The sequence below is a fragment of the Vigna unguiculata genome, chromosome 1, assembly GCF_037176805.1.
Source record: "Vigna unguiculata cultivar grain cowpea cultivar isolate G323 ecotype 2 chromosome 1, ASM3717680v1, whole genome shotgun sequence".
Taxonomy (NCBI): Eukaryota; Viridiplantae; Streptophyta; class Magnoliopsida; order Fabales; family Fabaceae; genus Vigna; species Vigna unguiculata.
This window is the reverse complement of record NC_140792.1, coordinates 25,760,193-25,772,729: the sequence shown is the minus strand read 5'-3', so window position 1 is coordinate 25,772,729 and position 12,537 is coordinate 25,760,193. Positions and strand designations below refer to the sequence as shown.

General features: G+C 44.6%; 2 protein-coding genes across 4 annotated transcripts; both read left to right on the top strand.

Annotated features, from left to right (window-relative positions):
* The first annotated feature begins 247 nt into the window (after positions 1–247).
* Positions 248–3,770, top strand: LOC114179185 (Endosomal targeting BRO1-like domain-containing protein). 3 transcript variants are annotated; one of them, XM_028065430.2, is made up of 12 exons: positions 248–402; positions 813–1,020; positions 1,251–1,325; positions 1,432–1,490; positions 1,567–1,702; positions 1,789–1,885; positions 1,981–2,047; positions 2,230–2,328; positions 2,519–2,608; positions 2,950–3,104; positions 3,195–3,296; positions 3,414–3,770. In XM_028065430.2, exons 2-12 carry the CDS (start codon positions 831–833, stop codon positions 3,577–3,579), a joined length of 1,236 nt encoding a protein of 411 aa, XP_027921231.1. In that variant the 5' UTR covers positions 248–402; positions 813–830; the 3' UTR covers positions 3,580–3,770. The 3 variants fall into 3 exon arrangements, with proteins under 3 accessions (XP_027921231.1, XP_027921239.1, XP_085532284.1); XM_028065438.2 differs by lacking the exon at positions 248–402 and adding an exon at positions 543–694; XM_085676158.1 differs by lacking the exon at positions 248–402 and having other exon boundaries at positions 709–1,020.
* A 1,554-nt stretch (positions 3,771–5,324) lies between these two features.
* On the top strand, positions 5,325–5,942 carry LOC114189561 (uncharacterized). Its single transcript, XM_028078164.1, has one exon. The coding sequence runs from the start codon at positions 5,325–5,327 to the stop codon at positions 5,940–5,942; it is 618 nt and encodes a 205-aa protein (XP_027933965.1).
* The last annotated feature ends 6,595 nt before the right edge of the window (positions 5,943–12,537 follow it).

Here is a 12,537-nt window from a genome sequence, read left to right as displayed (position 1 = left end):
TTTTGTAAACTCTTTTTAATCTCTTTTCTATTAACAATTAATGTGATTAACGTGACAAACACTCTACAAATTCAAATAAGAAACTTAGTATATAGTCTTGTATAAGATGTAAAATAAAATTTTTGATAGAGACATTGATAGGTAAAGTGTTGTTGCACTAAAATATAGATGCATGTAATTATAATAATAGTAACCTGAGTCCGCTACACGTCGTACTAGTTAAGCGATTACTGGAACCTAAAAAAATACAAGTGAACGTGGTCCTTTGAAAGAAGCAGAGACTTCTACGCCATGGCCATGTGAGACATGTCTCGGTTCTTGAGCTTCCAATTCACTCAGATACCATATTAACATGTTCTGCCTCTCCAAGAATCTTCCCTCCTTCTCTCCTCTCTGTATCCAGTAAGTTCTTTCAAATTAATTCCTCAACTTGTGTTTTTCTCTGTGTTTTCTCCACCCATCATTTCGCTATTTTCATTTTAATATTCGTCAACAATCATGTCTGAATCCACCAGTATTAACTGTCTTTTCTGTCCCACACATGTAGATCATGCTACTGTTTTTTCTTTCTTTTTATATGGTCATGTCATGATGAAAGCTGTGGTTAGATGAAGCTTCTTCATTCCCAACCCACTTTGGCAGGGTTGAATTTCAGTACTTTTATGCTGTTAAAAAATGTGCCAACCATGCTTATGTGAAGTCCCATCCTTTATTACCTCATCAAGTTCATGTTATCATTAATGCTCAGTTTCTTCATAACACTGCCACTGTGATGGAATATGGTTGTGGAAATGAATGTTTGGTTTGTGTAGGATGCTTTGCTTGAAAGGATGGGGTGCACTTACTCTGTGTATAGGAAAAAAAAGACAAACTTTCCTGAAGTTGTGGTGTTTGTTCCATCAACAAGAATTCCGGTGCAATCTGATCTTCAAAGGGTGCTCAAGGGAGTAATTCCACGGGATCTTGCTGATAAATTGACCTCACTAAGGAATCAGATAGTGTTGGTAGCAGAGGATACCGGTGTGTCTTTGCTTCTTCACTTCATAAGTATCTTTTTTTTTTCTTATGTATTTGTTTTACTTGTTTCTTGAGATATACGATTGAATCATAAACACTAGGTCAAAATTCAGAACTTATGTTATGCATACTCCACTTCTTCAATTAATGACATTCATAAAGAAATTATAGATTTACTGTAGAATGAATAGTAAAGTGTGAAAATGTTATGCTGATCTGAAGTTTTTGTGCAGGTGGATCAGCTATATCTGAATTGCGGCGAGCTTTGAATGAGTACTTGTCTCTTCTGATTGGACTTACAAAGAAAGGTTTCTCAAATCCCCTTCTTTCAAAAAACTTTCAAACTTTTTATAGAATGAATATTGTTTCTCTTCATCTGTCAAAATTTACTGATTGATTTTCATTTGTTAACAGAGTATGGTCTTGAAGGACTAATAGATTTCAAATGGAAAAATTTAGAAGATGGGAAACAAGTAATCAAACTCATTCTTCTTCACTTTTATTATTGGTAATTTTAGTTTCTTGAACATGGTGAAGTCCACTTGGCAGGATAGCAGTGTAGCAAATACCTGGTTTGAGGTGTTGTCTGCAGTGCACCTTATGGCTATGCTCACACTGTCTGAGGCTGACTCAATGATGATTCCAAAGGACTCGTCAGGCTCTGGATTCAGGGTTGTATCTTCAGGTTTTGTGCCAATACATAAGCTTAAAGTTAGATGCTACTAAACCATGCACAAGTTGAACAATCATTGCATATATTTATATTGACAGATAGCAAGAGGGAAGCAATTGATTTGTTGCTGAAGGCCTCAGGATACCTGGAGTTCTGTTTAAGGGACATTCTAACTAGGATACCCCCTGAAATGAGGTACTTTTCTGTTTATAGATTTTAAGTTTTTGAAACTAGTTTTGGAGCGGCACTGAACAACACCCTATAGTAAAGTACATTCAAACAACATCCAGGAATACTTTTCCCCACGACTTACAGGAGGGTGTGTTGGAGGCTATTGCTATTCAAACACTTGGCCAGGTACTCCTTCATCAGTATTAATTCTTATAAGGTAAAATTTGAATAAACAACTTAACTAAACACTTAATGCATAAGCTTATAACCAAAAAGTAAGTGTGTGTGGCAAGTCACTAAAAACTTATGTTGATTTGAATAGATTATAAGCTTAACTTCTTAATAATAGTTCATCTTGATGATTTTAGGGAACGGAGATTCAACTTGGTCTTGCTGTGGAATGTCAGAAGGCAACTTTGTCTGTGAAGAGGAGATTGGCATGTGAACAGCTGATATACTTTAGTCAGGTTTTTATTCAATCTTTATTACTGCTTTAAATCACTAACTTTATGACTGCAATCTCTTTTGTAAGTTCACGAAAACATAATATCTGTTGAAAGGTAGTTATTATCCTCAATACTGCCTTTCAACACTGGTTTTGTTTGTTCTAGTTCGGATTGTTGTTTCTCAAGTAAAAATGTTTACTTTCTTGAGCAGGCTTATCACTGCTTGTTAGGATGCGACACCAACCAAGGGAGTGGAAGAAAGCATCTCCGATTCATCAAATGGAAATTTCTTGAAGCCAAGGTTAGTAATGATATCAAGATTGATTAAATACTTTCCACCAAAATTAAATCTTTGACATATTGTAAAGATTTTTTTATACTATCATTTAATCATGAGTTTTCACGTAGCTAATAGTTGTAACTTTGTAAAATTGCTTATAACATCATACTCTGTTAGCAGTATAAAAGTCTTTGCACCACATTAAACATAACATATATAATCCCAAATAAGCTCATATTAGGTATTACTATAAATTTTGATATCTCAGTTACACTGATATCTTTGTATTTATAGCTGACGACCAATGATATAAGGTATAATTTATATAATCCACAGCTTATAATTTTGTATTATGTTGTCAGGCTGCAGCCTACTACTACCATGGTCTGATCCTTGACAAGGGTAATGAACCAAACAGTTCCATTGGTGCTGTGTCTTGTTTTCTTGCTGCAGAAGAGCTTCTGGCTGAAAGCAAGAAGGCCAGTTTAAGCTTTTGCCTCGCAGCTCCAGTTACAAGGTTGGTATTATTGATCTCTAACTCTTGTATGAATGCTTCTTTTATCACATCCCTTTATCTTAAAAGACAAATGTGTATTTCTCTGTCAAGGGTTCCTCCACTCTGGGGTGCTATGAAATTTTTACACCAGAAAATTCCTGAAGTGGCATCAAGGAAGTCCCAGATGTATGGCTACCTTTGGGAGCAAGAGAAGTAAGGACCTTTCTTTGTTTCCAACTCATGTGTTTTAATCTTTTGATTTATTAAATAAACTCAAAAGTTCCTTTAGATATCATGATTATGAAAAATGAAACTCTTTTATTGATGCAGGGGTCTTCAATCATTGCCAGATCTTCCTGAGTTCCAATTATCATTACGTCCAGATGACTATGAACTTCCTGAAATTGATCCTGCATGGGATAGTAGAAACTGGGAATCTCTAGGACAGCCATTGAAGGAGCACCTTATAGATAGTGATGAGAATCCAACTGATTGATGAGCTTAAATGATCTTTGTTTTCTATCAGTAGTTCAATACCTTCTTGAATGTTAAAACTCTTGTATACGTGTTAACATTGTCATAAATATCAAGGTTACTATTCATCATATGATTCCCAAGTTACAAGATATAAGTGGATCACAACCTTTCTCTATAATCATCAATAATATCTATGCAGTTTTGTATCAAGCTTGTAATAATTTAGTTTCCTTTTGTTCTAATTAGCGCTAAGATTTGTGGATTAACACTCCTTTGTGACCGTCTCACTAGTTTAGTACCTTTTTCCTAATGGATCCTATGCATGCACAGCGAAAGCCTAATCCCGGGGATGTAAGCTGTACCACACCAAGCCAACTCAATAAAATAGTAATAAAACAATACCTATATACCAAAGCATTCAAGTAATCAGCTTAGGCCGCCAAGTAACCCAGACATCTAGAGGAGCAACCTACCTAAGACAACACATGAACAACACGAACCGCCAAGGAAAGTAGTCGGCTTAGGCCGACAACTCCGATATACTTAGGAGAAACAAAACCCCGTTAGTATTCAATAGGTCCACCTAAGGGCTTGGGTTAGGGCCTAGGCCCACTTACAGCCCAAACTAAGGCCCAAGCTAGGGCCCGACCCATGGCATAACCAAACATAATTAATACTCTATAAATACACATGGACCCCAGTAATTAAAGGTACGCATTCATTACTCCATTAATCACCTAATTTGACCTTTTGAGAGCTTTGACTCACTTGAGCTTCGGAGTCCCTTCTGCAGGTAACCCCTCCTGGGTCCAAACCGATATGTACCAACCGGGAAGAGGCCAACTGAGGAGATAGCGGACTACATGGGTAAGGTGACACTTGTGCCTAACTTATCTTGTTTGTTCTCTGCAGGAACAATTGGCGCCCACCATGGGGCACGAGACAACACCTTAGTACTCGTTTTTCTCCGAAGATGATTTCAACCCGCAGTAGAGCTGGAGTGAACAAGCAGGCGGATGCTGGTCCCTCAGGACCTGCTAGCATCACCCCTGACCTAGCCGCCATCCTAGACGGCCAGGCGAAGATGCAACAAGAACTAGCAGATCTGAAGAAACGCAACGCTGATGAGATGGAGGCGCTGCGACAAGAGAACTCTCGCCTTAGGCGAAAGATCGAAGCTGATCCCACCCTGAAGGGAAAGGCCAAGGAGGCGTCTGAGGCTGCAAGGTCCCCGACCTTCTAGCCCACAGAAGAGGAAAGTGAAAACAACCCCACCCCTCACACCTTCACCACCACCCAACAAACACCCATTCCCTCCACCCATCCCACTCACTTCCCCTCCACTCAACCAGGACACACTGTAGCCCTTACCCCTGCTGCTACCCTCCCCACCACCCAGATCCTCTACAACATACCCACCACCCTACACACTACACATGTTCCACCCTACAACCCATAATACCTCCCAACAACCCACATCCCCTCTCACAACTTCACCTCTACCTTCCCCACTCTGATCCACCATCCTATCCCTCCCCATCCGCTCCCACCCCACAAGCCTAAACGTCGCCACCCCTTCACCGATTTTATTGCTAACATCCCCCTTCCTGCCTAGTGGGAACCTTTCACACTAGACCGCTACACCGGCGAAACCGACCCTGACGAACACCTCAAAGTCTACATCACCCATGTCACCCTGTACACGTCCCAAGACACGGTCTTTTGCAAAGCCTTCCCCACCACCCTCAAAGGTCCCACTCTAGAATGGTTCACAACCCTTCCATCTACTCCATCAACAGCTTCGACGCCCTCTCCCATATGTTTTCCACCCATTTCGTCGGCAGCCGACCACATCAAACCACCACGATCTCCCTCCTAGGCATCAGGCAGGAACAAGGTGAACCGCTCAGAGCATTCATCGATCGCTTCAGCAAAGCAGCTCTTCGTACCCCGCACCTCAACCAGGAAATGATCCACCAATGTATGGCGCTCACCTTACAACCCGGCCCCTTCGCCAACAATGTCTACCTCCACCCACTCGCCTCTATGCACGAACTTAAGTTGTGTGCGGCCGACTACGTTCGCATGGAGGAAATGCAGACCCTCCACACCAAATTCTGCAATGACTTTGCCACTACATCCGCCAACCCCACCCCACAACCCCCTCGCCCGGACACCCGCACACGCGAGCCTTGCCAACCCCGTTTTACTAGATATGCTCCCCTCACTGTAGCCCGATCCCGCCTCCTTGATGAGGCCCTACAAGCTGACCTCATTCCACCACTACGTAAGACAACTACTCCCCCTAACGCAGATATGACCAAGTATTGCCGCTACCACCCCAACCATGGCCACACTACAGAAGACTGCAAAGCACTCTAGGATAAAATGGAAGAATTGGTCCGTGTTGGTCACTTTTGCCGCTTCATCCGTAGAGACGATCATCCCTCTCGATCTCGTCACCCCCCTTGATCTGACCATAGACGCCCTTCACACGACTCTCGCCACGACAGACGCCCCACCCAACCCGCCAACCAAGATCCCCAACCGACCCACACCGATATCACCCCCGCTGATCCTCCCCTACGCGACACTATCAACACCATCTCTGATGGCTTTGCTAGTGGAGGATCCACCTCTTCTGCCAGAAAGAAACACCTCCGCCATATTCAATCCATCAACTACATTACCCATTCCCATCACAGACGTCGCATGCCTCCCATCATCTTCATAGACGACGACTTTCACGGCCTCGACCACCAACAAGACGACCCCATGGTCATCACTGTTGAAATCGAAAACTACGCCGTTAAGAAAGTCCTTGTTGACCAGGGTAGCTCTGTCGACATCCTCTACTGGCCACCTATCAAAAACTCCAGCTCCCGGACACCGCCATGGTTCCATATGACGAACCAATCTATGGCTTTTCTGGCGAACAAGTCTCCACCTGCGGTTACATCGACCTTCACACTGTGTTTCGTCATGGAACCCAAACCAAAACCATTCCTATCCGTTTTCTTATCGTCGATTCCCCCACATCCTACAATGTCCTCTTGGGCCGCCTCTCGCTCAACACTCTCGGCGCTATCGTCTCCACCCCCCATTTGGCAATGAAGTTCCCTTCCCCTTCTGGCGACATCCTCACCATCCACTGCGACCAACGCTTGGCATGCGAATGCTACATGGCCAGCCTATGCCCACAACTCCCAATCCAGCAAACCAACCACATTGAGCGACCACCTAGCTCCGGCATCGCCCTATCAAGCGAAGATCTAGACCCCAGGGTAGGCTGGGATGTCCGTCTTGAACCCGTTGAAGAAACCTCCCCTCTAGAGCTTCCAAACGGCCATTCCATCAACTTAGGCACCGCTTTGAACTCAGATGAACGTGTCATCATCACACCTATCCTTGTCAGCAACACAGACCTTTTCGCTTGGTCCGCTGCTGACTTACCTAGGGTAGACCCTCTAGTCGCCTCCCACAAGCTATCCATCTACAAAGAAGTCCGCTACATCTCCCAGAAAAAATGCAAACTTGGCGAGGAACGCCGCTTGGCAGCTAAGGCTGAGGCAACAAGTTACTGAGCGCAGGATTCATCGAAGAAGCTCAATACACCACTTGGCTTTCTAATGTAGTCTTGGTGAAGAAAGTCAATGGAAAATGGCGGATGTGCGTAGACTACACGGATCTAAACAAGGCCTGTCCTCGCGATGCCTACCCCTTACCCAATATCGATCGACTTGTTGATGGCACGGTAGAGAATAAAGTGCTCATTTTCTTGGATGCATATTCTGGATACAACCAAATCCCCATGGCCGCATCTGACATGAACAAGACCGCCTTCAACACGGACGACGCCAACTACTTTTATAGAGTTATGTCCTTTGGTCTTAAGAACGCTGGAACAACCTATCAACGGCTGATGGACAAAGTTTTTAGCCATCTAATGGGACAATGTGTCGAAGTATATGTTGACGACATGGTTGTCAAGTCTCCAAGCCACCACCAACATGCCCAGGACCTATCGGCGGTCTTCTCCGCTTTACGCCAATACAACCTTCGCCTCAACCCTGACAAGTGTGTATTCGGCGTCGACCGCGGTAAATTTCTTGAATTTATGTTAACCCAGCGCGGTATAGAGGCTAATCCCGAAAAATGCAAGGCAATCATCGAAATGCGCAGTCCTACTACCATAAAAGAGGTCCAATGCCTCATAGGCTGCCTTACAGCCATTTCCTGCTTCCTACCCAAACTAGCTGAACAAAACCAACCCATAGTCCAACTCCTCAAGAAATCCGCCCGGTTCACGTGGACAGACGATTGTGAACAAATATTTCAGCAGCTAAAAACCAATCTCACCTCACCACCCATCATCCACAAGCCGGACACTCGCCAACCCCTACTAGTGTACATCACCGCCACCGACCACACCATCAGCGCCGCGCTTGTCCAAGACATAGAGGGCACGCAACATCCTGTCTACTTCGTTAGCAGAACGTTGCAAGATCCCGAAAACAAGTATCAAATGGTAGAAAATTTAGCCCTGTCCTTAGTCCATGCAGCTCGCCGCATGCGCCCATACTTCCAAAACCATAACATCATCGTCAAAATCGACTACCAAATCCAAAAAATATTGCAAAAACCAGACCTAGCAGGACGGATGTCATCCTGGGCCGTCGAGCTATCGGAATTCAACATTCGTTACAAACCCCATGGCCCCATCAAAGCCCAATGCCTCCTAGATTTTGTGAATGACCTCCAGTAAACATCCACAGAGGACTAGTGGACGCTTCATGTAGATGGTTCCTCGAATCCGAAAGGTGTCGGTGCCGGCATCGTGTTAGAAGGGTCTAACGATATCCTCATTGAGAAATCCCTCCACTTTGCCTTCAAAACATCTAACAACCAAGCTGAATACGAGGCCATCCTCGCCGGCCTTTCCCTTGCCCGCGAAGTTGGTGTCAAAACGTTAACGTGCAAAACTGACTCCAAGCTTACTGTAGGACACCTAAATAACGAATTCCAAATTAAAGACCCCATCCTTCTACAATATTACCATCTGGTCCGTGCAGTCATTCAATCTGCCTTTGAGCGAGTCCGCATCGAACACATCCCCAGGACCGACAACATCAGAGCCGACATCCTCTCCAAATTAGCCAGCACTAAATTGAAAAGCTGCCACCGATCCCTATTACAGCAAACATTATCTACACCCTCAATCACAAATACCTGCCAAAACCTAACCCACTCCCCAACCGACGATACCACCCCTCCCCACACCCACAACTGGACCACCCCCTATATCCAATATCTAAAAATCGGCAACCCTCCACAAGATGCGAACAAAACCTAGCTGGCTAAGGCCGCTAGGTATAGACGATGACCTCTACAAACGCGGATACGGCCAACCGCTTCTTAAATGTGTCACTGCAGAACAAACGTAGTATATCATTAAGGAGTTACACGAAGGCATTTGCGGCTACCATTCCGGCGCACGCACTATGGCTATTAGAATCTTTCGAGCCGGCTGCTTCTGGCCGACTATAGAAGCAGACTGCCAGGACTACGTCAGAAAGTGCAAACCATGCCAAAAACATGGCAACCTTATCCACCAGAAACAAGAACAACTCCATTCTATACTATCCCCATGGCCCTTTGCTAAATGGGGAATGGATATCCTTTGCCCCTTCTCCCCCGACAAGGACAAGTGAAATTCCTGATTGTAGCTGTTGACTATTTCACCAAATGGATAGAAGCCAAGCCGCTGACCACTATCACGGCCCAGCAAGTTCAGCAGTTCGTTTGGAAAGATGTTATATGCAGATATGGTGTTCCACATACTATCATCACAGACAACATCCGACAATTTATAGATAAGGAGCTAGCCAAGTTCTACACTGGTCTGGGCATCAAACAATCACAAGTTCTATAGAGCACCCAGAAACAAATGGACAAGCGGAGGCGGCCAACAAAGTTATCCTAGTGGAATTGCGCAAGAGATTAGACAATGCCAAAGGCCGTTGGCCCGAGGAACTTGTAGAAGTGCTATGGGCTTACAGGTGCACCCCTCAATCATCAATGAACGAGTCCCCATTCAGCCTAGTTTACGATGTAGACGCCATGATACCGGTTGAGATTGGCAAACCATCATTGCGCCGAGAACTGTGCGACCCAACCCGCAACCACCAAAACATGGCCACTCATCTCGACCTCCTACCCGAACTCAGAGAAAAAGCTCAGATACGCAACTTAGCCGCCAAACGAAGAGCTGCCAGAAAGTATAACGCAAACCTATGTCCACGATCGTTCGTAATCAGGGACATAGTATGGAGAATGGCCAGCAGTGCAAGAAAGAAGGATGGCAAATTCTCCGCCAATTGGGACGGCCCATATCGCATACGTGAAGACGCAGGAGGAGGAGCTTATCGCCTTGAACATTTATATGGGAAGAGATACCCAACACTTGGAATGTGTCCCACCTCAAATTCTACTTTAGTTAAATGTATAATGTATTGAACCGAATACTTGTAACCTTGGGTGTACTCTTTTTCCTCACCTGGTCTTTTTTCCCTAAGGAGGGTTTTGGCCAGGGAGATTTTAACGAGGCACCCCAGATTCAATGAATAAAACAAATGGTTCTCAACTATACGACTACTCTTTATTTAACTTTCGCATTCGTTTAAGTTGTCCACCCTTACCACAAGTAAGCGGCTTGGATCGAACACCCCTAACTCGTGGTTAATTCGTTTAAGTTCCCCACCCTTACCACAAGTAAGCGGCCTGGGTCGAAGACCCTTAACTCGTGGTTGATTCGTTTAAATTCTCCACCCTTACCACAAGTAAGCGGCTTGGGTCGAACACCCTTAACTCATGGTTAATTCGTTTAAGTTCCCCACCCTTACCATAAGTAAGCGGCCTAGGTCGAACACTCCTAACTCATGGTTAATTCGTTTAAGTTCCCCACCCTTACTACAAGTAAGCGGCCTGGGTCGAACACCCTTAACTCGTGGTTAATTCGTTTAAGTTCCCCACCCTTACCACAAGTAAGCGACCTGGGTCGAACACCCCTAACTCATGGTTAATTCGTTTAAGTTCCCCACCCTTACCACAAGTAAGCGGCCTGGGTCGAACACCCCTAACTCGTGGTTAATTCGTTTAAGTTCCCCACCCTTACCACAAGTAAGCGTCCTGGGTCGAACACCCCTAACTCGTGGTTAATTCGTTTAAGTTCCCCACCCTTACCACAAGTAAGCGTCTTGGGTCGAACACCCCTAACTTGTGGTTAATTCATTTAAGTTCCTCACCCTTACCACAAGTAAGCGGCCTGGGTCGAACACCCCTAACTCGTGGTTAATTCGTTTAAGTTCCCCACCCTTACCACAAATAGGTGGCTTGGGTCGAACACCCTTAACATGCAATCGATTTCACCATACATAACATACATCAAAAATCATCATCATCCCGTACACAGAATAACAAACCAAAAATCAATCACATTAAACATAAACGCAAAACCAATGTACCAAGTATCACGAACATAATGTACCAGTTATTACAGACATAGGCTGAATAATATTTTCAAATCATTAAAAATCAAAGTCCTATTTTGTCGCATCATGGGCCACCTCCGCGGCATCATCCGCCTCCTTCTCCTCTTCGGTCGCCTCCTTCTCTGCCTCCTCATCCAGACTGCTCTCATCCTCCTTGACAAGCTTCCCATTAACAACATCCATGTTCACATCAAATTTTGAGTCTGCGGCATCAACATCTTTGTGAAAAAAGACTGTTTGACGCAATCCCTTCTCAAAGTCGTTGATATGCTCTTATATGATGTAATTCTTCAAGTCATCAAGCTCACCTACAGTACCATTATACTTGTCTTTTAACTCATCATAATCTGCCTCCAAATCCTCTATCTTCTTATTCAATTTTACCTCTGAGTCCAAACAATGGGCCTTCCAGGTTCCCAGCCTTTTTCTCTCTTCTTCCCAACCCTCCATTTCCTTCTTCCACGCATCTCTCTCCTCCTTGAACTTGTCAACCTTTCCCTGTAACTCCTCTACTTTTTCCCTACCTCCCTCCTTTACTTCCTGTCGATATAGAGACCCAACACGATGGCTCAATATCAACGCTTTGCTTCCAAACTCGACCATCGTCCTCACAATATGATCCGCCTCCATACCATCAATGGAGTTGATGATGGTATTTGGGAGGTTGATCGAAATATCTTTTCTGACAGATATCTCTGGTATCTCAATCAAGCCAGATTCAGGTCCCTTCACCCCGCTGACCGATCCCGCCCCACTAACCGGCCCCGCCCCGAGTAATGCCGCCCTCACCTTCTTCACATCCTTCCCCTTGCCGACTCGAGGCAGCAACTTGGCCTTCCTTTTCATCCCGCCGTGGATGTGTACCTCAACCACTGATTCCTGCAGGTTGGGAACATCAGTCTTCCCAGCTGCCTTGGCTTTAGAAGCCATTTCTTTCATCAACGACTGGAAGAGCGCCAAATTCTTCTTCCCCGATTGCGCCATGTGCCCTACAATAACATATTAAACCCGGTTAAAACAACATAGAATCATTAACACAATTTAAGTAACAAAAAGATACCTTCAATATCAATAATCGGGTGCACCGAATTATAAACTCTAACTAGGCCCTTAGTGGGCAACTTATCAACAAACTTCATCAAGGTCTCCACCACCTCCTTATCCCCCGCCGTCAACTCGTCGGTGCCCATATTGGGCAACTTAAAATGCTTGAAGGATTGGGAAAATGCGTCCAATCTGTTGATGTTGGGACGACTTATCAGAGACAACTAAGTAGTCGGTTGGCGGGGCTTGGTATCATAGAAGTACAGAAATGCATAAGGAGAAGGCTGCAGATATAGGGATTGGCACAAAACACGGAAGGCCTTCATGTAAGCCTAACTGTTTGGGTGCAGCTGCGTAGGTGCAACATTCAGCGCGCGCAACAC

Excerpts from the sequence above, each read along its gene's own strand:
- LOC114179185 (XM_028065430.2), top strand. The coding sequence starts at position 831 with ATGGGGTGCACTTACTCTGTGTATAGGAAAAAAAAGACAAACTTTCCT. Across the intron at positions 1,326-1,431 it reads GATTGGACTTACAAAGAAAG|AGTATGGTCTTGAAGGACTA; the intron begins GTTTCTCAAATC and ends ATTTGTTAACAG. Across the intron at positions 2,609-2,949 it reads GGAAATTTCTTGAAGCCAAG|GCTGCAGCCTACTACTACCA; the intron begins GTTAGTAATGAT and ends TTATGTTGTCAG.
- LOC114189561 (XM_028078164.1), top strand. The coding sequence starts at position 5,325 with ATGGTTCACAACCCTTCCATCTACTCCATCAACAGCTTCGACGCCCTC.